Source organism: Zingiber officinale, chromosome 1A (genome assembly GCF_018446385.1).
Source record: "Zingiber officinale cultivar Zhangliang chromosome 1A, Zo_v1.1, whole genome shotgun sequence".
Classification (NCBI taxonomy): Eukaryota; Viridiplantae; Streptophyta; class Magnoliopsida; order Zingiberales; family Zingiberaceae; genus Zingiber; species Zingiber officinale.
The window spans coordinates 1,483,131-1,508,091 of NC_055987.1; the positions used below are offsets into that span (position 1 = coordinate 1,483,131).

Sequence of the window (24,961 nt, forward strand, 5' to 3'; positions counted from 1 at the left end):
TACTGTTTTATTCAACGGGCTAGAAATGCAGCCATGCAGGGGAGCTGTCTTATTTTAAATTGATTTTTTAAATATACAATTATTCAACGAGCTAGTAAAGTTCTAGTTTCTATGGTACTTGTCTCTCAATCATTCATAATTTAATTTCTAACTATGACTTATTTACAGGTGCATTACCTTTTTCTTTTTTGTTTCAATATATGCAATTTTAACTATGGGATACATTGGAGGAGAAAATGTATATGGGAGATTAATATAAACAGACATTTATATATTTATGAGAAATTTACTTTAAAATGCTGCATATAGAGGATCCAATTCAACTTAAAACATAAATCATAAAATAAAACATTTTGTTTTTTTTTTTTAAATTTAAAACCTTTTCTGCTGCCACTGAAGTTTAAAATACAATAAACAGGAACTGTACATCTCCCTCCCTACCACTTCACATCCAATGTGAGAGCCTCAGGAGGTACAACAAGAGAAGGCAAATTTGTGAATGAAATGTTGGAGAGCAGGCTGCTCCAAGAAATAGAATCTGCGATGATATAAGGCTTCTTCAGATTCTTGACAAGCACAGGCCGTAGCTTTCTTTCCCCTTCCACTCTGGCTGTAGTTTCCAACCACACTTGGTTAACCTTTGGTTTCTGTTTCCAGTTTGATACCTTCTCTGAATTCCCGTTGTCATTGCTGACATCGTTCTCGATCTGCAACTGGAACTTGACTACAATCTCAGAAGTAATCTTTGCTTTGGTAAAGCGTATGGATGTGTTGTGGTAGGACATGCTGCCTAAAAAGCCTCTCAGGAGTTTGTCTAACAGACCCAACTTCGAACTGACGGCGCAAAATGAACAAGATGAAATCTGTTTTGCATGGTCTTCTCTGTAACATCTTACCGGTAGCAAGTCAATAGTATCATTGGCTCGGAATGCAACTTCTATGTTTTCCAAAGAATTATCAGAGCTATAAGCCAACACAGATGCTGGTCCTATGACATTGACAGTCAGAAGAGGTGCACATGTGGAGTAGCCAAGTTCCCAAAACTCACTATGGTCTTCAACGCGAGAAGTTAAGCTTCCATTAAGTGAAAGTCCAATATCATAAGGATGAGTCAGAGAGATTCCTTCAGCACCCTCTATTTTCACCTTGATGCCACGGCCAATATTTATGTGCCTTATATCACTGAGAGTGACGTTTGACTGCAAGAGAATAACATGTACCAGATTCTATCAGATGAAAGTCCAATATCAACGAGAATTTTTGTTTCATACCGCATAGAGGGAGGAGGGTCTCTCTCTGTAAATGCAAAAGAAGTACTGCAAGTTCTTCAGTCTATTACACAAATGTGAACACAGAATGAATAATGATTAGCATGCCAACAACTCCAGATGAACGTTAGTTACTTAACCGAGATTACATTTACCTTTATCTTACCCTCATTCGAGATTTATAGGCCCAAGCACAGGATATTGATCAAGATAAATACATTGAGAAGTCAAGTCACATGATGATGTGGTTGTTATTGGGAGTGAGACTTAAGTTAATATAGTATGATGAAGTTAGTTGATGCAGCACAAGTAGGGATCATGGCCCTGAGCCAAAAATGACAAAGGTGTAGATGCAATTGGATAAATCTGTCTGTCATCAGTTGATGATCTTGTAGAAAAAGAGAGAGAGAGAAACTTCAAATACATAATATCATTATTGAGGTCACATGGTCTTGCCCAAGTTGCATCATTAGTCCATATAAAATAGTGAAAGTTATCTAGTTTAATAGTCAAAAGGACCATGCACTGAATGCTTGTATCATGGGCGTAAGCATCCAAGTTTCATGGGTATTTTTCTATATACAATAGGAATATGGAGAGGGAAAGACAGGCAAATATCTCAAATGGCACTGTCTTTTATCATCTATAGATCTTGTGTTCTCTCCTCTTCGACAAAGACTAGCTAACCCACTAGCAATATGACTCCAAGTAATGGGGGATGGATCGATGATCAATCTAATGATTTTATTCTAGAACAACTCTACTCTCATATTCCAAAAAAAAAATACATTCTTTATTTTGGTAGCTTTTTAATTCTCATTTGTTCATATAATAATAGTGATCGAAGGACTCAAACTTCTTCAATCCCACATGTTTCTTGTCAGCAAACACCAAATCATCTGGTAATTACATGATAAAGCATAAAATTGGCTACCACGGCTCAATTTTTTGATTCAGCAGGCAGGCATAATAAATTGGTCTTCACCGGTATAAGCAATTCAAGTAGATATAACAGTAGCTACCAATCTACTGACTCACCTATATAGCAAGATAAACAATCAAAGTATCAAAGTACAGGGGATGAAGCTATAAAGCATTAAATACCACCACGATAAACTGAATCAAATCAACACAAACAATATATCACTCAACAAAATCAAATCTTGTAGAAAATCACAGACACAATAGGCCATTGAATCCGGATCTCATTAAACAAAAAATGAAATTTGTAAGAATTTGAATACGCAAAAAGGGATTAATAACTTACCGATGTCAAATGAAGTGACATCCGATCATCATCGCCTACATCACTGCCGACTCTGAGTTCAAGCGGTCCAATCAATTCGAATCCCCTGACGGTCGGCCTGAGGCCTGCCACAGCATCCCCAGCGGCCACATCCGATCCAAACTCAATAACCGCGCCATCCACCTCGTTCCACTCAACGTCCTCATCGTAGAACTTCAATATCAGGGCTCTCCGGCCGACTCGGACGTGGAATTGGTATTTCTGTCTCGAGCCGACCCTGGCGCCCCCTCCACCCAAATCGACAACCCTCACCTTCGCCTCCGGTTCCCAAAAATCCCTATCCACGAGCGCTCGGACCACCTCCCTCAGGAAAGGGCCCGGGCCCGGGCCAGGGGGCGAATCGGGCGGCGGGGGAGCGAGGGTGGAGGAATTGTAGAGGACAAAGAAGGAAGAGTTGAAGGGAAGAGAGAGGGCGTCGCAATCGGGCGAAGCGGCGGCGAAGAGGAGGAGGAGGAAGACGGCGACGAGCGATAGAGATGGTCGCGTGGCCATTTGATTTTCCCCAAATCGCGTTCTGTTTTAGGTAGTAGCGACGGGATTAAAGACGGCGGTGGAGTCGCGGTCATTTCGCGGTATCATGACCTTATCACTCACCGCCACTAGAGATTAGTAAAGATCAGACGGCTAGGGACGTACGATACCAGAGTTTTCAAAGTCAAACATTTTTATCTGAATGCATAGATTTCACCGAATCATAAAATAAAATATTTAATCCAACATTGAATCCAGATGATTCCAATCCAACATTGTAGCGTTGCTGATTCATCGTTGGGGCTGATTCATCTTGCCCCAACGATGAATCAGCAACGAGAAGAGTGATTGATGATTGTGAAATCTTATAACTTTTAGGTCAAACTTGAAACTCACCCAGGCCAACGACCTTGATCTTCTCCCAAGGGGGAGAGGAGGTTAACTCGGGCTCTGTAAATAGCTTCCTAATCTGGCGTAGAACTATAATAAATCGTTTACGTGATAAATAAAAGATGATTCATTCGTTTGTGTCCTGTCAATTTATCCCTAGATCAATATAGATGATAAAAATCATAGATGATTATTAATCAATAATATAGATGAGAAGACATAGAAGGAGACATGCTCGTATAATAAATCATTCATGAACAAACATGAAATTTTATTCCAGAACAATATTTGTGAATCTTAAATTAAACTTAAACTTAAAAGAAATAAACTTAAATAATCATTGATCCGGTAGTGAGGCAGGGCCCGCTCAGCAAAAGGGTCAATGACACGAGGATGATCAAAGTTAAGACGGTCAACATCTAGATCGTCATCGTCCGATCGGAAGTAAGAGAACCCAATCGGATATCAATATAGCTCGGCTCCAGACCGAGCTTCCGACGCTCAGAAGACAAAGTATCAGTGAATACAGATGCCTAGCGATCAATCCGCTCGGACTTGCCTGAAACCTCAGAACCAACAGAACCAACAGAGTGGAGTCACAATCGAGCGGACAGCGGAATGATGGCCGAGCTGCTCTCCCGCTCGTCCCAAGGGCAAGTCGCCCGGATGGCTGAGGGCAGGCCGAGCGGCTTTCCCGCTCGACCCCAGGAGGGGCAACCATCCAAATGAAAGAGGATCGACCGAGCGGCTCTCCCGCTCGGCCCAGAAACAGACAAAGGGAGTAGATGGTGATATCCTTCTCGGAACCAGTGCCGCTGACAGGCGACATGGTTGATGGCATGGTCAGGCAGAGGATCATAAGACGGAAGCTTCCACTATCTTGTCAGGGATATGCTCGGGCTGTTAAGGTATGATGTCAGAGACGCTTTTTTGACACGTCTTTTCAGGGTATGCTTTGAGAAGTATGCTTACTTCGAGAAACGTGCACGTGCTCTTCAGGAGTCCTATATAAGGACCCCCAAGCTTCGACGGAGGTATAAAATCTCTACTGTAGCTACTGTTACGCTGCTGCTTTCACTTTTCTTCTTTGCTTGCTTATTGCTACCGCCGGTGACTGATTTGAGCGTAAGAGGGTCAACGCCGATGAATCCCTCCCTGACTCGGCACTGTCGTCTTGTGATTGTAAATTCATCTCATTGGAAGTCCACACACATTCAACAGAAACATCCATCGCCTCAACTCTCGAATATGATTGATCATTATTAACAACTTAATTTATTTTATACTCAAAGATTTAATTTAATTATAATAAACTTGATTATTTACTGCCTAATGCATTTGGTTCTTTAATATGAATCTTATTAAAAAAAAAAATATGAATCTTATTAAATTATTATTTTTAACAAATAAATAAATATAATTTTAATACGATGCTTATTTATAGTTATACGCAATATTATCTATGACAAGAAGTCTCCGACTCTCCGCCGACCCGCCGCCACTTTTTTCCCCACCTTTATATTTTCCTCCTATTTCTCTTCTATTTGTGTTCTTATGACCTTTGGCTCTCTCCGTTCCTCCCGTTTCCTCCTCCCTCGTCGCCTAGCAATCCAATCCTTCCTCCATCTGCCTGCCCTCTCTACCCTCGTCCCCAGCTCCATTCCCGGCCCTCTCCTCGGACTCCTCCCCCGTCCGTTCGCCGCCGCAGCAGCCATGGCGCAGAAGATCGGCAAATCCGTCCGCCGGCCAGGCGCCCCCTCCCTCGCCAGGGTCTATGCCGACGTCAACGTCCAGCGCCCCAAAGATTACTGGGACTACGAATCGCTCACCGTCCAATGGGGGTAAGGGCACCCGCCTCATCTTTGTGCATCTTCTCGCCCTTCGCCAAGATTTGAGCTGCTCTTTTTTTTTTTTTTAACCTATTTACAACCGTCGAGGGTTTCTCGGTTCTGAGGATTCGAGGATTTGTCGATTGCTTTCCTAGGGAACAAGATGATTACGAGGTCGTTCGGAAGGTTGGGAGGGGAAAATACAGCGAGGTTTTCGAAGGGGTTCACATCACGAATAATGAGAAATGCATTATTAAGATTCTAAAGCCAGTCAAAAAGAAAAAGGTATCAAATTTGTCGGGTTTCATGCTGCTTTATCTATGAAAGAGCTTTTTTTTCCTCCCTTTCTTTTTAAAGAGCAAATTTGTGAGCAACAACTATGGTTTATAAATTTAACTACATGTGTAACTACTATCGTTTTACCGATGCATTTTGTTATCAGTGGATATCCTTAAATTCTCTAATCACGATATATTGGACAACATAAAAAGTAGCATTTATTCATAAGGCTAATGATCCATGTTCACCTTTTGCTTAGACGCAACCAAATAATTCTAATTACTTTCTAAATGGCATTATCTGTTTCATTTTGCTGATAGTGGATATTCTTAATCTCTTCTAATCAATTTTAGCTTTCATAACACCAAATTTATTGGGGAGCCGTTTCATTAAAAAAAGTAGCATTCAATTAATTTAGAGATCCTTGAGATTTGTTCGAATTTCATTGATATTTGTCCATAGACTAACTTCCCATTATTAGTTCTTGCTCAGAAGCAACCAAATAATTTTAGTAACTTGCTAAATGATTTGTTAATTGAATAATTTTTTAATATCTGATTAAGTTCATTCTTTGAGTTTGGTGGATCAGTGTATGGAACTCGTGAGATTACATTTGCTTCAAACAAGATGATATTTTTCCTATTTAGTCAGCAGCAAGGACTCATGCTTGGCCCCCTTTCATTATTAAAATTTGTCTATGAACAAACTTTCTAAAAGTCCAATTTATGCTTTGAAATAAGTAGGTTAGATAATACTAATTTGGATGATGCTACTGAGTTTAGTAGTGATTAATGCAGCTTCATTTTAGAATGTAGATTTATTGTAATCAGAGTTGATACATTCTGACTCTATGCCAGGAGTAATTTGTCTATTGCAGTTAGGGGCTAGTGGGTTGGATATGATCAAACAGATGGGCCTTCATACAGAGCTTCTGCTAGCTATCCAACCACACTTTTTACTTGCACTAAATAATTTGATTGTTCATAAGACAATTGCGGTCCCTTGCCTATCTACCTTCATGGAATATTAGCCGAGCAATATTATTAATCCTCACATCTGTGATTGAACATATCTATTACATGTTTGTGAACATTGCTTGGTTGTTTGGACTGGATGTCTAATATATTTCTCTTTTTAAAATCTCTTCTCATTAACATGGTTATCTCAATGATTTTTATGGTGTTTGCATTTGTATTCTCTGTTAGATATGGAGGTAGATTTGCTCAATGACACGATACTTCTATTTGCTATCTGCAATTCCATTCTTTACAATGTTATGATATATATGATTACTTTCTTGTAATGCAGATCAAGAGAGAAATAAAGATATTGCAAAACCTTTGTGGTGGACCCAACATTATCAAGTTACTTGATATTGTCAGAGATCAGCAATCAAAGACTCCTAGTCTGATTTTTGAATATGTCAACAACACTGACTTTAAAGTTCTCTATCCAACATTATCAGATTATGATATTCGATACTATATTTATGAATTACTAAAGGCAAGCTTATCCTTCTGTTTCACTGAGCTAAATGATGTTATTTTTTCAGTTAAAATGATGTGATTAATTATCACAATGATATTAGTTGTGATATTGGTATATTATAATATAATTGAAGTGTTTAGTTCAATCAAGTTTCCAGGAAGTTGTACTTTTTCATATGGTATTTTCCCCTGCCTTTCCATGTTTATATAGCTTTCAAGTGGGTTCTTGATTGATTAGCTGTTATACAGTGGAGAATATTGAGTGGATTAATCAATTGGAGTAAACTAAGATTATATTGTGCATGAAAATCCAATGCCAAATAGTTGGGATATGCAGATTTTTTGTTGTTAATTGTAGTTTGCTTCATATATTTCGAAGTGTTGACACAATTATTAACTTCTAATTACTACAAACAAGGTCCAAAATTAGTTGTATTTGATTCATGTTGATAGTAAAGCTAAACTAAAATTGTTCTTCGATCCTCTCAAGTATTATTTCTTTCTGACATTTGACAATAATGTTTTGTGTAACTGTAGGAATTAAATTGCTAACATATATCCATACGTTTTCTAGATTAGCAGTCTGCTGATTTATTTATTTATTTTCAATCTTTTGATTTGTTTTCATTTATAACTCACAGCATCAGCCTTTTAATCTATATAATTTCTGAAAATATTATATTTGTGTCTACATGTGGCCTTGTTGTGTTTTAGTTGACACCTTTTAGTAAATTAGTTTACAACAAGTTTGTTTGACTTTAACTTTTCCAGGTTCTTGTGTAGGCTCTTGATTATTGCCACTCTCAAGGCATCATGCATCGGGATGTTAAACCTCATAACGTTATGATAGATCACCAACAAAGAAAGCTTCGTCTTATTGACTGGGGTTTGGCTGAGTTGTATCACCCAGGACAAGAGTACAATGTGAGGGTTGCCTCAAGGTATGATGCTATTAATTGGTTCCTTATTATTAAGTTTGCATCATCTCCTTTCTTGTTGCAAAATAAAACCAATTTCATCATGTGTTGGCTTATCTGTAGGAATCCAAACCTTTGGTGCTAGCTCCATTGATTAATGAAAGTTAATCTTCTCATTCATTGGTTGGGATTTGGAAAACACAATGAATGTGACCAATTCTCAGGGAAAATCTTTTCTAAAGGAAAAACTATGAATATGTCTTTGGAGTTGTACTTGTCTTCTTTTGCATGCATGTTCTGATCGAATTTAGAAGAGCAATGAATATGAAACTGAAATATTTGATATTTATTGCATTGCATATAAATTTTCCCTCATTAAAAGTAAGGCACTCACAGGCAATACATATGGCTTTTACATTTTGCCGAGCAATACTGAACTTAATGTTTGTACTAAGCTTCATTAGAGCTCTGACAGAAAGATTCATTAGAGCTCTTGCTGAATATTTACAATTTAATTTTGATGTTAATAAATGACTAAAATGCAGTAATATAGATGGAAAAGAAGGTTTACAAGAATTATCTTGGATTAGTTAATAAGGAGCCTTTTCCTGCAGGTACTTCAAAGGCCCAGAACTCCTTGTTGACTTGCAAGATTATGATTATTCACTTGACATGTGGAGCCTTGGTTGTATGTTTGCTGGGATGGTATGTGATAACTGCCATATCATTCTATTGTTATGGTATGCCTGTTTCCATCTGCTTAGCTAGACTCATTATGATTGACAGATTTTCCGTAAGGAGCCATTTTTTTATGGACATGATAATTATGATCAGTTGGTCAAAATAGCAAAGGTATGCTTTTAGCTTTAAACTAAATGTGGATGTTAATTACAGTCTTTAGTCGTGGGTAGATGGTGTACATTTTATGTTATATATTGCCCTTCTTCAGAGTTTTCAGATATCGTTTAACTGATGCAATAACCAATCATCTAAGTTATCTTATCTCTTTTATTCCTTAACACCACCAAAGAAGTTTTTAATAAAAAAACAAAAAATTGAAAAGGTAGTTGCCTTTGTCATGTTATCTTCTTATCATATCACCACGAAGTATTTTACTCTGTTGGCTTATAGTTGTTTCGTGCTTGAAAGGTTGTTTTAACTTTCTAAAATGCATTGAACATCAGTATTTGAAGCTATGCCTTATTTAATTCAGAAACTAAGAAACAAACTAAGAAATTATTATACACATAATCATATATGATGGTCAGGTTTAGATTCATAGCTTCCATGAATATTGAATCATCATTTGCAAAATGCCTTTGCAATATGGTGGAATAGATGTTTCATGTTGGCTTTGTTCAATCAACTTGTTCTTGATGGTGGATACAGTTTGCTTCCACCAGTTAGTCTGACTCACTGCTCATGCAAAACTCAACGAGGATATGTACTGTGTGGTTCAGGTGCTTGGAACAGATGGATTAACTGTGTATCTCAACAAATACCACTTAGAGTTGGATCCACAATTCGAAGCACTTGTTGGAAGGTTCTCAATTCTATTTTTGTAACCAAGCTCCCTCTCTTTCATGTTATGTATTGTTCCTTAAGTCATATTTCCATTTTCACAGGCACAGCAGGAAGCCATGGGCAAAATTTATAAATCCTGACAACCAGCATCTTGCAGTTCCTGAGGTGTGACCTGTTAGATTCACAGGTTCCAATTCAACATTTTCCTTACCTTTTCATTTCTTCCCTTCATAGGCCGTTGACTTTGTGGACAAGCTGCTTAAATATGATCACCAGGAGAGGTTCACAGCAAAGGAAGCGATGGTAAATGCTCTTTCTTGTAAATTCTATTGCTCCATAATTCATAGATATGCTTTCTAATGCTAACCGTTGTGTATCACTCAGGACCATCCTTATTTCAATCCAGTTAGGAGTGCCGAAAGCTCCAGGACCCGTACTTAAACATTCAAGCTGAATAGTTTTCTGTGTCCGTTAAGTTTATTGTAATCACTGTTGTGCATTTTTGCAAATTCTGTCCACTGTTGTTGAATCACATGGCATGAATACCGGCACTTATTTAGCCATTTTAGCTATTTTGTTGAGTGATGTACTGTTCCACAAGTTATCTTCTTCAAGCCATAAGTTGAAGCAAGCAGTCCATTATTTTCATCTGAACATCACATTAGCAACTCAGTTAGTTGACAAATTCGTCTTTAATTGAAACAAGGATACAGTTGTATGATCCTACTTTCAATTGCTGTCCTTTTATTTTTTTGTACCAACGCTCGGTATACAGTTGCATGCCAAAATACTACACTATCGTTATGAAGCTATATAGTGGTCATTGTACCCCCATGGCGTCTCTGATAGAATAATCCTGCTTATTTCTTAAGTTACATTATCACTGTCAATGGCTTCTTTTTTTCTTAAGTTACATTATCACTGTCAATGGCTTCTTAATTTAGCTAAAGGTGATCGTTAAAGTTTTTGCATCACCACGTCATTCATGCGTGTATTGATCTAAAGTTTGCATCACCGATCTTTATTTTGCCTAGTTTTTGCACCTGACGATCTTAATCATATTGGGAAGATGAGCTGGAAAGTTGTCTGACACCCCAAAAGTATCTATTATTTTACAATTATATACACCATGCCGCTTTATGATTGCTTGCAAATGATAAAACACTACATGATAGACTCGCACAAGCACTCAGCTCATTTATTGTAGATGAGAGTGGGAATTTGAGCTTCCAGATTTTTTTTTTATGATTTCAGCTTATTCTATAGATGTTGGATTTACAAAAATCTCTATCCAATAGGCGTTGATTGTATGATATATCTATGTTGTCTGACTTGGATCTCGAATCTTCATTAGAAGGATCAGAAATAGCAAAATAACAGTTTAATTTCCAAAGAAGTATAGGCTCACTTTCATAAATGGTTCACCACACAACAGACGGGTGTTATTTCATAACGATGCAAGACACACGAATAGAGCCATCCAATAAAAGATTGCACCTATGACATTTCCATGCAGCAGCGGCGTTCACCATGACTAGTCTTAGAACTACACAGGATATGCTTCCTTTGTTTTGTCAACTAGTTCTTGAGGTGGGGGAAGCACTGGTACAAATCAGACTTTGGATGCTTTGCTTCGGCATGTTCCTTGCACTTGACTTCCGAGGTGGTGCACATGAATGTTTGCATGCAGACCTTGCACTGAATTCAAAAGTCAGGGAGAAAACAAAAGGCACAAAGTCAATCAAAGAGCTCAAAGGAATTGAATTGCGTTGGCAAAAGCTAATAAACCAAGATGCAAACGTGAAGCTAGTCGCCAAGGCCTCCATCGCCATATTGGACTGGAACTAGGAATATATTGCCAAAAAAAAGGGAAGAAAACATAGAAGAGGCAAGATAAGAAGAGAAGCATATCATGCCTAGCTCAGAGAAGATTGCAAACGTTCAGAATCATACAGAGAGATCCTCTCCATACAGAGACAATTTATCTTTAATTTTAGTTTTGGGAGTGTACAACAAACATTCCTTCATACATATATATCTGCCAAACACTAGGTCAGTTTGACATACGAGAATGAAGGTCAGACTATGCCAACAAAGTCATATACTCTCTAAATGTCGTGATGGACTCATCTAGCCCAAACAACTTAAGTGAATACAAAGCAGATGTTTCTAGAACAAAGTATTTAGGCCCAACTCAAGAAGAGCAGGGGCTCATTCATAATGATCCTTTTGCATTAATGAATCAATCAATCAATTCATCTGCTAATGCAACAGAAGCAGAAAATTATAATTGTGCTTTTCTCAAAAGGAATCCATATGCGATAGCTTGCCCAACTAGATCTTAGGATCTCAAACTCTATACCCCACCTCATCAAGATTGGATTGGGCTGAAAAATAGATCGCACATACAGAATCTATGAATAGAGCAAGCAGTCATGATAACAGGCACACAGCTTAAGTTACCCACTCGACCCCACCTGCTTATTCATGTTAGCAAGAAAATTCTTAGGGTGAAGCAGAGTGGAGATAGACAAGGGAAGACATTATACTAAAATCTGAATGTGATAGCAACATTATAGTTCTTACCCACTAAACAATTCCAAGGGAAGTGGCAGAGGATTATACACCCCGTCCAGTGATGCAGAGAAACGCCAAAATGTCCTGGAACAATTTCTACCCAATTTCTACTAAGCTGGTTTGTGGCTTTCCCTGGCAATATCTTCATTCATATTTCCAGCCCCTTTAGGTGTTATGTTATTCTAATGTTATGTCATTCTAACCTAGTGTTTGGCCAACCTGACCTACTTATTTAGTTAACATGGTCCTAATTTATGTACCAATCTATTGGTTTGAGGGATAAACAGTCGAGATAACATTCTTTTCAGTTTCCTAACTATTACAATTCTGCATTTGTGGAGTACCTGTTTGTTACTCCCTTTGTTCCTCCCTAATGCCAGTATACCAGGTTTCTCTTAACTACCAACCCCAATGCAATATCCATAATGAAGCCCTGGGAACAAACTCAAACTCACAAAAACTCATATGGAGGAAAATTCATAAATTGAAGAATTATCCATTAGGTGGGGGATCTAAAACCCTTTTACAAAATCAAACAATAAGACCAACTCTCTAAAGAGAAAGTCTATCATACCCTAAAAGTACAACAAACACACAAAAATTACAACATACAAACACACAAAAACTAAGACAACTTTTAAAATTTTAACAAACTGTAAATTTAAAACCCTAAAGATTTTAACATAAAACTCCAAAATTAACCCCAGATTTCATGCCACAGCAATCCACTCATCAGGACAGCAAATCTCAAACTCTATCATGAAATCAGTGTTGATAATGCAAAATCACAATCCATAACAATCCAAGAGCGTCTTGGCTTCTATATCAGAGCCAGAGGTAAATCTGTAAAGGTGGATTGTCCTTATGAAGTTCAACTGAATGTGAAAATAAATCAAAAATGGCGTGGAACAGCTTTTACTTTGATAATGGAAAGCTATAACTTTGCTTAATCTCAAAACTATGCCAAATAAAACAATAAAGTAGGTCTTAAAAAGAAATTAGCACTCTGCCAAAGGAACCCTAACCCCAATCAACACAAAGCCGAAATAGATTGTTTTATCTTCTAACCGTCTCTAATCCACAAAACCCTATTTATGGAAGGATAAGGACAAATCGAAAAAACCTAGAATCAATTGCGATGGCGATACCATGAAATCCAAAAAACCGACCAATCCGCACCGATTCCATCTAGTGCTAAAGTCTCCATATTACTAATCAGAGACCCAGCAAGAAATTTTGGAACAAATCAAAACACAAACAAAAAATCATGTCAAAGTAAAGAGGTAACCTGGATGCTCATGGCCTTCTTGTTCGTATCCAGTTGGCTCCCTGCACGATAAAATCGAAAAGGAGCAAAAACTCGATCGATTAAGCAAGCGAAATATAAGATCCATGAAATTCGATAACCATATTAGAACAGAATACGAATACCCTTGGAGGCTTTGTTCTTCTCTATGTTCTTCTCGCGTGCCATCTTGGATTTCTGGCCATTGCCGCCACCCATCTCCGCTCTCACCGCACTTTTTATCCCTCCGCCCTCTTCTCCTTCTCCTCGCGATGCGATGGAACGAGGCAGAGAACGCGGCGTGAGGGAGAAGAAAGCGAGGGGCTTTAAGCACTTGAGACGGCCGACGGCGCTGAGGGTCTCGATAATTTAGAGATGCTTTAAATAATTCTAAAATTTGGCCATCTAAAACTCGCCATTTTACAAGACAGTCCTCAAAAGTTTACAATTACAAAAATACCATTAATATTGTTAAACTGTCTCTTTTCGACCTCGATTATTACTTTATGTGATATTACGATAGGATATTTAAATTATCAAATAAAAAATACAATTAAAAAAATATCGAATTTCTAGATTGACCGTATGCACTTCTTAATTTATTTTGATGATAAAATTAGATAGAAATAGCGCATTCTCTAATAAAAACAATTATCTACAATTAAATTCAAAATTTTAACAGTTTTAATACTATAAAAATGTTCAATTATATGAATTAAGATTTTAAAAAACCTCTGCCTATTTTCATTTAAGAATAAATATCTCTGATTTTTATTGTTTTGGACTTATCATCATTAACTAAATCATATTTTATTTACTTAATTTTTTAAAAATATATTAATAATATTGACGAGCTTATAATTATATATTCCCCAGCTTAATCATATTTTTTTTTCTAACCAGCCTATTATTATATTGGCGAGGTCTAGATTTGCAGAATCTAGATAAAGTAGAAGCAAATCTAATCATCCTAAGGAGGCTTAAGGACTTGTAAAGTCAACGAAGCATCTAATATTATGGACATGAGTCGTAGGCAGACGGCGACAACTCCGCTCTTCTAGTGGCCAAAAGGCCAATGTGCCACAGACTGTAATCCATTAACATCAATTAAAACCTTCAACTTCCACCTGTTTATCTCATGGTTTCAGATTGGTAAGTGGAGAAAAAGATGCAGACATTTCTGACCTTTCATTGTGTGCCACTTCACTAGAAAAAGAAAAAAATAAAATAAAGATCACTGAATTTTCAATTTATGGAGTTCATCCAGAGCATTTATTATTCGCGCAAATCAAAGCAGCAGCTTTTGTTTTTAGAACACAAAACTAACTTTGATGGAGTCAACTAATTATCATAACAAAAGAATAGTGAAATTAAATGTAATGAAATTTACCTCGAATCGACCATGATATTTCGGCAGCATTACAATCGTCACATCATTGCCTCAACATACCTTTTAAATAAACTTCCATAGTAACGTAACTTATCATCATCTGTGCAAAAATAATAATCCAACTTAAAGTCTTAAACTACAACAGAATGCTTTACAGCGTACCAGTCTACAACAAGCTTAGTGTGTTACAACTTCATGTTTTAGTATACAAGTTAACTAGGTTGTCTTAAGACAACAACGCTGCTCTCACTGAGCAAAATCTTCGTAGTTACAACATCGGTTCCTCTGCTGACATATTAGGTAAACAAGATTGTTTTACAATGTTCTCCATTGAGCTGATGAATATTTGAGGGGGCTCTTCTCTGTTAAACAAATAGCATTAATAAGATTTTTGCTGTTACTTGCAACCGTTTGCTATTTCCTTACTATTTAGGACCTAAAACCTTAGCTAGTTCCCAGATTCATGTCAATAAATGGAGCTTCTACCTTTGTCAACATGCAAGAGAAATTAAATTAACAGAAGAAACGATTAGCAACTGAACGCATTTCTTTTGCAAGGACATCAATTCTCAGAGAAAATCTGTAGCATAAAGTTATTAAGGCACTGATGCAAAACTTTCTATAAAAGGAACCTAATGGCTTTCTTTTAACTATCTGCAAATGTTCAACCTTCAAGTCGAGATCTTTTCATGTCATGGTGCTAAGTGAATAAGAGGTAGAAAATTCAGTGCAATGGAGGATGCAGAATAATAATCAAAGATGTTAAAATGCTAATACTAACTACTTGCAAAATATTAAGTTTTTAGGAAAGGGCTATTATACGTTTATGGTTCGACATCTAGCATCTGAAAAGAAATGTTCATCCGTTGGATAGACTCAACTGGATGATATACCTGTATTGCCCAATGTACTATCACTTTTCCTGAATGAATGGTTAGTTTTCTACATATGCAACATAAAGCTGACCATTTCCATTATCAGGTCTATTCAGTCATATCAGATAAACTTAGCATTTAAAAAAAAAAATCCTCCTTGTAATATAAAATATCATCGAGAATATCCAGGAATATTTTGACTGATCTATAATTCAGAACTTAAAAAAATGAAGTAAAATCAGGCTTTCAAATTTGCACTCCTTTACATGATTCAGGAAGATATTTGTATAGTACTGTTTGTAGGGATGATAACTGAGTGTAGGGAACTAACACTTCATTTGCTTCCTGGTACGTGTAGCTGGATGAAATTGCTAAAATCTCACCACTATGGTTGTATGATAAAGATGAGACACTGGAAGGATATCTTTGGAGCTGTAAGAAAGACAAAAGATTAGAAGATCTTAAAATAATTGAAGAATAAACCTAGACTGAAAAACAATAATTAGGAGGATGGTGTTTTCTTGTATTTAGGGTCGTTGTCAAACCATAGTGGTTGAAAAAGAAACTATTTGATCATGAAGCTGTTAAATGTCCCTTATGTACAGGACAATAAATGATTGCACAGTTTTGCAAAGGGACATTATCTTGTCAAACTCAGTAAGGGCCAGTCAATTTACAGTACCACAGCTCCTATCAAAGAACAATTAAAATAATATAGTGTATACATTGTCAACATATGATGTTACTAAGAGAAAAAAGATCTATGGATAGGCTAAAGCTAAAATCCATAGTGTTCATCCAGAGAATTGACTATAGAAGAATTTTCATAAAGAAACTATTAATCTTTGCCAACCCAGCTTGCAGAATATGAACTCGCACTACAAATCCACTGTACAATGTCATACCTCACAAAGTCTCTTCTTGCTTTGCAGATCCCAGACAATAGCATAGCCTTCATTATCTCCTGTAACAAAGGTTTTAGAGCTGTAGAAGAAAAAAAATCCTATCATGTCACCAAATTATACGAACTGGGAGAAGTAGGGATTTGAGCAAAGAACATGTGTACCATGGATGAAATGCTATGTCGTTTAAGGCAACCATGTTATATCTTCCACTTCTTGATTTTGGATGACATCTGAAGATACACCTACATATCCGACAAAAGTTAATGTAGCACAACCAACAACAACATTCAAGCCTTATCCCATTAGGTGGGGCCGGCTAAAAAGTGAATGTAGCACAAAACAATGTAAATTCAACAACTGATGCTAGCTGTTCTACACTATAACACAAATTTAATTAAATCAAGAAAAAACTGGCATTTAATAACTTTTAACATTTTGAAATTCTAAATGTTGAGACCAACACCTGATGATACTACTATAGTAAACATAAGACTGCAAGCAGAACAAAATTCTCATAATTAGCAAATAACATGTCAAGAATTGGAAGAAAAGATATAATGATATGCTAATAGCCAATTCAGCAAGAAAGAAAACTAACCTCATCTCAGATGACTTGGAAGGATCAAGATGCTCTAGTGCAACACAACCATCAACTGAACCAATTGCATATCCTGAAAATGTCTATCCTTGCTTAATATGTTCTTAATTGTTTATACAATAATGAAAAATAGCAAGGCATTGATGCACTAGGATTAAGAATCATATCTAGAAAAAACAAATCAATGACAATTACATGTTATGGAATAAACTTTAAGTTAAACAAATCGATAGCCTATTTTAGCATTCCACATGAGTAAAATGATGTTTCTCTTCACTAAGAAGAATGTAATTATTAGTTTTATCATGCATAGGCAATTAAAGTAGCAGGAAATATGTTGTGTCATACAACCACTACATGAATTCAATAAATAGAAAATTATGCATTCTCGTAGTCATCATCACATAATTTATCAAAAAGAAGAGATAAAAAAAAGCAGTACCTTCCTTGTCAGAAAATGAGCGAACACATGTTATTTGATAGTTCATTGGGGATTTTTTCATTTGAACTGTCCCGCTTAAGTTTCTCAAGTCATAGGTGCTAATCATGTTTCCAACAGCAGCTATTAGATAGAAATGGCAAAGTGACAGAGACCATACATTTGAATCTACCTCTTTTGTGCATCTGGTACTCCCATTTTTCATATGCATATCCCAAAACATTAATTTCTTGTCTAAACCAGCTGATATAAATTGACCTGAAATCCAGAAAACAATCACAAATAGCTTACTGATTGTGAGGGATATAGTTATTTCAGCACTCTTAAAGAAAAGTGCAGCAGAAACAGTTTAAAAAAAAATCAATTTGTAACCATTCTGTATCATAAGGTTCAGAATGTCAAAATCATTATCCTTAACCATAATATACTAGGTGCTAAGCTGGAATATGCTCAGAAAAGATCTCAATAAATCATGTACTCTAGTATAACAAATTTTGTTATTCGACTAACCTTTAGATACCCGATGAACTAGACATGGAAAATTATTCATTCTTACTATCTCAAAAGGCAACATGATAAGAAGTCACTTCTACTCCACAATCAAGGTTAAGGAAATATGCTGATATCCAATAGAATTGCCAGCGTATTGCATTTGCTATTGTGTGATAGTAAGGATCCAAAAGTTAATTTTCATTCCTTTCTTTTGGTAGGAGGTAGCAATTTTTTTCTGTTTATTATTCATTGAATAAATTGGACAGCCTGTAAAAAGTCATTACTAAATTCTTGTCCACAATAAACTATCAAGAAATGAAATTTAAGTAGAAAATATACTGGAAACAAATAGTAGCTTACCAGTTTCCTTAGAATGGTCAATGCAAGTGACTGAATCATCATGATTTCCCACTAAATTTTGGGACTCTGAAGAGAAGTCGTACCTGTTGTAAATATCATGCGTCTAGTCAACATAATAACAGCTTCATAGGATGGTCAAAATTTCAAAGTGCGTATAAGAAAATAGAAACTCAATATTTCTCATTTCCAAAAAAAAAAATTCAATTATACATATACCATATCTACATTTGTCTCAAAGTAGTCATCTTTCCCTTTAAGTGAAAAAGAAGAAATGCCAATGTTTTTATTTTTCAGCCCTTAGCATCTCGCAAAATAAATTGTAAAAACTCAAGCAAACAGCAAGCTTACCTCTGAATACAACCGTCAGAACTAGCTGAAAGCGCAGCCCTTTCATCCTCAAAGCAGCAATCCAGAAGTGCTCCATTCGAAGATGTTTTAAATCTGAGGACGTCACGATCCACATCATACAGCCTAATAATCTGAACCACCACAAACACCGGAAATCTACTATGTGCCCGGCCAATAACAGTAGAAAGGAAGAAAAAAAGAAGATTGAGCAGGGTACCGACTCCGTCCCAAGAGGCGACCAGGAGGTCATTGGTTTGTGGCGCGAATCGGATCCTAGAGATGGCGTCTAGGATCGATTCGACCGGGGCCAAGGTAGACCCCTCCAACATCATCAGACGTCCGAAGAAAATTGATTCGTTCGTCGCGTCCTCGAGGTAGATTAGAGAACGAAGAAAGCAAAGCAAGCATCACCCCGAGAAGAGAAGAAACCCTAGCTTGGGTTTGGGGGCGGATGTCGTCGGTTTCATATTCCCGCCAAAACGGTCTCAAACTGGTTCGATTAAGAAGAGCTAGATCAAGACCGGTCCAACTGAAAGCCGGTGGTTCAACGATACGGCCCTTCGCTCGTCCAAAAGGAGATAACTGGATCCGTGTCAAAGAATTAACGATAAATTTATATTTTTAAAAGAGATAAATTACTTCAGTTCGTTTTTATCCGGATCCATTATTACTATTATTATAAATATCTTTAATCAAATTACATCTCTGATATGTTTTTTTTCTCTCTCCCTGTTATCCTTCGTTTTACACTTTCCTTCATAGGGATCGATCCCTTAAGCGCATTGAACCCACGTGTCAATCAAACGCGCGAGGAGAGCCTAAGTCCATATCCTCTTATCTGCCATCTCTAATTCTCTCTGATTCTCTTTCATAATTTATTGGTCGAATCAAAAGTTGAAATTAGGTTAAAATTGACTACGATCTATCTTAAGTTCATCTTTCCATCTAAATTATAATTTAGATGGGACATGAAGACAGATGTTGGACTATGCTATAAATATGTGATCACCCCTGTAGTGAATTTCGACCGTCTGTCTCAACCTAAACTATAACCTGAATTGAAAGGTGAAATTAGGGAAGATCAAAGTCAATTTTGATCAGATTCCGATCGCTATTCGACTTACAAATTATGAAAGGACCAAGAGAGGGCCGGGCCATGAATTATAGACTAGAGGATAAATTTTTCATTATATATATATTCTGATCTCTCCTTCCTATTTGATATTATATATAATTAATTTTTTATAAATTTAAATCCATAAATTACTAACTTAGAATATCATTAATAATAAAAAACTAGTGTGATAGTAACGCGTGTGTAATATAATAATATATAAAACAATAGTGACTGGAGAACGAGATTACTTATGAAAAAAATTATTTTAATTTAATATTATACTTGTCTTATTAAAAAAAAACTAAGAAAAATATATTTTTTAACATCATCGGCCTAAAATATTTATAGAAGTTTATTTGATTATATTATTGTCAATTCTAAGATATGGGACTAAAGAGAACTATATTTTTTTTATATAATACAACCAGAGAAAATTAATGATGAGAAAAATTCATAATAATACGCTGAAGCTGAGTCTTGAACTCTAGATCACTGATTGTTTCGCTTGTGAAATTACTAATAAACTTTGGAATTATTTTTAGTGTGAATAGAAAAAAGGACATTAACGTAAATGTATTTTAGGCTTCACCAAAGTTAGTTAGTAAAGGGGGGAGATTTTTAATAAAATAGTAAGATTATAAAAATATTACATTACATATATCATAATTAATAAATTTTGTTCACTAATTACAACTATAGTGTGATCAGATATACTCAACCAAATTGGCTCGAAGTTGATAATGCAGTTGATTATCACGTAGCTTATAATTTTTTGGAGGCATTCTTGGAATTCTTGGGTGGAGCATTGAAATATTTGTGATGAAGAATCTTCTTCATCATTCGACCAATTGACTATTATATCTTTCTCATTCTCAATAATCATGTTGTGCAAAATAATACATGTATATACGATATCATTCAAATTATTCTCGTACCAAAATCGTCCTGGGCCTCTAATCATTTCTTGTCGAGATTGAAGTACCCCAAATACCTGCTCGACATCCTTTCTCGCGACCTCTTGTTGGTCCTTAAACATTTTTCTTTTGGGATCCTAGGGCACAGAAAGCTCTTAACGGAAGTAGCCCATTCTGGATAGATCTCATCGGTTAGATAGTATCATTTTGTATATTGTGTATTGTTCATCGAAAAATTAACCTTAGGTGTATTTCCTTGTAAGACATTGTTGAATAAAAAGTGATTCATTAAGTACATTGACATCATTATGCACCCTTGCAATCTTAAAAAAGGTGTGTTATATCCACAATCCCACAAATGTCACTGTTTCAAGCACAATTATTAGGACGCCATGATCTCTCTGAGTAAACTGGTCTTTCCAAGCAACAGGATAATTTTTCCATTGTCAATGCATATAATACATACTACCTAACATGCCAGGGAAGTTGTATCTCTACTCATACATTTCAACCAAGTGTTGGATATCAACAACATCGATCAGGTCTCCTCAAATATTGGGTCTCGAACATTTCAATTATACATCGATAGAAGTTGAATAAGCATTGGCGACAGTTGTTTCAGCAATCTGTAAGTACTCATCATAATGATCAGTAGGGACTCCATACGTCAATTGACGAATAACTGTTGTGCATTTCTAAAGTAGCGACAACTCTTTTTTTCCCATTCCATTGGCCTTTTATTGAAAATATTTTGAATGATTTTTCAAGATATCGACTATACGAAGGAATAACCCTCTTTGCATTCGAAATCAATGTTGGAATATGCCATTAGGACATACTAGCTTATCAAAGAATAATCATTGAAAAGACGAGCATCTACGACTTCACAATCTTCATTCTAATACCTTGTTCTCTATGTTTTACCATAAGAACTTTGAACTCTTTGATGTACCATTTGTTGCTGCTCATATAGCCGGAACATTATTTGTTCATCAATATTCTCTGCATCTTCTGTTAATTCATTTTTCCAAAATTCACGGTGCATAAATTGATCTAGATTTTCAGCTATTTAAAATAAATGAAAATATTTTAGTGATTGAAAAAAATAGAACAACGATTAATTTTTATAAAGAATTTTTTAAATACAAAAATTAATCATTGAACAACGATTAATTTTTAACTTTCAATAATTTTTTAAAATATTTTAATATTTTTATTTAATAAAAAAAACATTTATATATATATATATATTTGAAAGAGCGACTTCATATTTACGGACTCGCTCCTTCGTGAAAATGATAGAGAGAGGGAGCTAGGGGTGTTGACTGGCACATGGACTCTTTTGAGGCGCGCACTAGAAATCATAGGCTATGAAAGAATTCTTATAGGTTCCTATCACTATACCCAACGATATTTCTACCTACATCGACAACGTGGTCGAACATTTAACTCTCCAGATCTTTTTCAATTTATGTGAGCTACTTAAGATACTACATGACAGTCCTCCAGCATGAATGCTCATTATTTTTAAAGTTGAATTCAACTATAAATTGAAGTGCCAAAAGACAGTAAAATCCTATACAGATTCAGTTAACCTTGGTTGTTATGTCAATTAGTCTATTACTTCCGGAAGACACATTAATTTTGAGAAATTTATTCCTCACAACTTGAAAGGGAGACTTATTAATCCCTTTACATTTATGGACTATGGATTACTATATATACTTTCGATACGTGATCTCGATTCTGTTCGAGAATTCAAACACTCTAGACATCATTCTAGCTTAAGCTCTACAAGAATCAAAAACTTTTGTCATCTACATCTTCAAAAGCTTTCCTCCTGAATGAATTACTTTTAAGATTGAGTCCGCCAGACATTTAATTCGTATCGATATTCTTGAAGTTAATTAATGGCCAACATCTAAAATAAGAAGATTATTTTATTGATCCCAATTTAAACTAGGTAGCCCTCTCTGACCAACTCAAACACTGATGTGCTTCAGCCCAAGGAAGCAACTAATTATGGGATAAACATCATGATCATGACGAATAGTATTTAGCAGGTGAAACTTATATGGAAAAAATATATTAACCTAAAGACATGAATAATATTTTTTTCCTTTCCATTTTTCTACCCAACATATAGTTCTGTGCCAACATTATAAAAAGAAAAATAAACAATGAATATATTCGCCAAACGAGCGACTTACTCACTAGGAGCCGTTAACACCTACTTGGCTAGACTCACCAACTTACCCTGAGCCACTAGCTCTTTAACCCCATCACTCGATTCTATGGGTGAACATAATATTGACAACATGATGAACCCCTAACTAAAGACGTAAACAATGACATCACAATTAACCAAAAGATATAAGCATTGAAGTCATAACAACCACAAAATGTAAGCCATGACGAATCAAAGCACTACTTGACAATAGTAGCTAACAGATGTTCTTGATCCCCACTTAACCTAATTATTTTCTGTTGAGTTTCAATCAAAGTCCCATATTAAAAAAATCTAGTAAAGATCATGGGGTTAAAAGGATACATAATATCTCCATTGATATGAGGTCTTTTGGGGAGAGCCCAAGAGCAAAGCCATGAGGGTCTTGACCCAAAGTGGATAATATCATGCCATTGTGGAGATATATGGACATCCTTTTGGGCACAACAAATGATATCAGAGCCATGGTACGAACCAGATACTATGTGGGGTGACCTTAAACGAAGTTAAGGGTAGGCCCGGAGTAGGTCAGGATGACCGGATGCTCGTGGAAGGCCTGGAGCAGGTCAAGGTGATCGGATACTTGTGCGGAAGCAAGTATGTCAGGGTGGCTGGATGCTCCCAGGTAGGTCCGGAGTAGATCAAGGTGATCGAGCGCGGATGTTGGCGGGGAGGCCCGGAGCAGGTCAAGGTGACCGAATACTTGCAGGGGACAAGTAGGTCAGGGTGACCGGATGCTCACGGGGAAGCCCGAAGCAGGTCAGGGTGACCGGATGCTCGCAGGTAGGCCCGAAGTAGGTCAAGGTGACCGGGCGTGGATGCTTGCGGGTAGAGCCGTCAATTTAGGTTAGGTCCGTCAGGTTGGCCCGCCTCGCCAAACCAATTAAGCGGATTGGGTTGGAATTTTATCAACCCAAGTCCGCCGTGGGCCGACTCGCCTAGGCCCGCAACCCGCGCGGGTCGGCCTGCAACCCGCGCGGTTCAGCCCGCGATGGGCTTGGGTTGACCCGCGGGTTGAGAAATACATGTAAGCAGTTTATATTAGTAGTCAATGCTGCAACTGCGAGAGTACCAGGGGTTAAATTATAACATTTCATTATCTTATTCGTTGAGAAGAATACTAATTAGGAAAAGCTCATACTTGTGAAGTTGAGTGTGATTGACAAAAGTTACAGAAATATATATGCACACAAAGTCGATTAATCTTAAAAGTAGATGACCTTCTTATTTGATTCGTTTATGGGATAAATCTGAAACATACATTATGTACAATGAAGAGCTTGGTGTGTGTACCCAAATTAGGTGACCTTCTTATTTGATTCGTTTACACACGCACAGTCAGGGTACCACTGATCTAAACTGCTTGACGCACAACCAGGAGTCCTAATTACTATTCCTCTTTGTTGCACAATTTTATGGCAGTTTATTATCTTTCTTTGTTATAATTTTAAAATAAAAATAGTACTTTTGACCCAACATAAGTATTTATTTATGTCTATTTATATTTAAAATACTTGTTTATGAATACATTTGATTGAAAAAATATTTCGGAAGTAAAACATTGAAGATATGAACTTTTTTTAAAAAAAATTAAAAATTTGATAGGCCCGCGGGGTTGGCCCGTCAAACCCGCGACCCGCCTTGGATTGGGTTGGGTTGGAAATTTCCCAACCTGCCAAGTTGACGACCCACCCCGCCCCGCCCCGCACCGCCAAAATGGTGGGCCCGCCACGGGCCGACCCGCCCCGCCATGGATTGACCCGTCTGACAGCTCTACTTGCGGGGAGGCCCAGAGCAGGTCAGGATGACCGGATACTCGTGGGGAGGCCCAGACTATGAGAGTAATTGTGGTCCTTCGTTTGAGGGGATGATTGTTGGGTTTCAATCAAAGTCTCATATTGGAAAGATTTGGTAAAGATCATGGGGTTAAAAGGATGCATGATATCTCCATTGGTATGAGACC

General features: G+C 36.8%; 4 protein-coding genes across 6 annotated transcripts; 1 reads left to right on the plus strand and 3 right to left on the minus strand.

Moving 5' to 3' along the window:
• Window positions 1-306: 306 nt before the first annotated feature.
• On the minus strand, window positions 307-3,129 carry LOC122015102. Its single transcript, XM_042571791.1, has 2 exons — window positions 2,536-3,129; window positions 307-1,199 (listed from the first exon to the last, which is right to left on the minus strand). The coding sequence occupies exons 1-2, from the start codon at window positions 3,064-3,066 to the stop codon at window positions 438-440; spliced, it is 1,293 nt and encodes a 430-aa protein (XP_042427725.1). The 5' UTR covers window positions 3,067-3,129; the 3' UTR covers window positions 307-437.
• A 1,772-nt stretch (window positions 3,130-4,901) lies between these two features.
• Window positions 4,902-10,125, plus strand: LOC122015108 (casein kinase II subunit alpha-like). Its single transcript, XM_042571801.1, has 10 exons — window positions 4,902-5,276; window positions 5,420-5,549; window positions 6,852-7,046; window positions 7,814-7,971; window positions 8,562-8,652; window positions 8,734-8,799; window positions 9,408-9,490; window positions 9,573-9,636; window positions 9,706-9,774; window positions 9,856-10,125. Exons 1-10 carry the CDS (start codon window positions 4,990-4,992, stop codon window positions 9,910-9,912), a joined length of 1,200 nt encoding a protein of 399 aa, XP_042427735.1. The 5' UTR covers window positions 4,902-4,989; the 3' UTR covers window positions 9,913-10,125.
• Window positions 10,126-10,837: 712 nt separating this feature from the next.
• LOC122015128 (uncharacterized protein At2g23090-like) lies at window positions 10,838-13,700 on the minus strand. Its single transcript, XM_042571844.1, has 3 exons — window positions 13,480-13,700; window positions 13,337-13,377; window positions 10,838-11,169 (listed from the first exon to the last, which is right to left on the minus strand). The coding sequence occupies exons 1-3, from the start codon at window positions 13,550-13,552 to the stop codon at window positions 11,050-11,052; spliced, it is 234 nt and encodes a 77-aa protein (XP_042427778.1). The 5' UTR covers window positions 13,553-13,700; the 3' UTR covers window positions 10,838-11,049.
• A 1,137-nt stretch (window positions 13,701-14,837) lies between these two features.
• LOC122015115 (mitotic checkpoint protein BUB3.3-like) lies at window positions 14,838-19,229 on the minus strand. Of its 3 annotated transcripts, none has more exons than XM_042571813.1 (9): window positions 18,962-19,229; window positions 18,741-18,871; window positions 18,393-18,475; window positions 17,544-17,798; window positions 17,102-17,174; window positions 16,665-16,745; window positions 16,504-16,582; window positions 15,930-16,030; window positions 14,838-15,085 (listed from the first exon to the last, which is right to left on the minus strand). In XM_042571813.1, the coding sequence occupies exons 1-9, from the start codon at window positions 19,070-19,072 to the stop codon at window positions 14,992-14,994; spliced, it is 1,008 nt and encodes a 335-aa protein (XP_042427747.1). In that variant the 5' UTR covers window positions 19,073-19,229; the 3' UTR covers window positions 14,838-14,991. The 3 variants fall into 3 exon arrangements, with proteins under 3 accessions (XP_042427747.1, XP_042427763.1, XP_042427755.1); XM_042571829.1 differs by having other exon boundaries at window positions 18,741-18,833; window positions 18,962-19,211; XM_042571821.1 differs by having other exon boundaries at window positions 18,958-19,211.
• Between the last annotated feature and the right edge of the window lie 5,732 nt (window positions 19,230-24,961).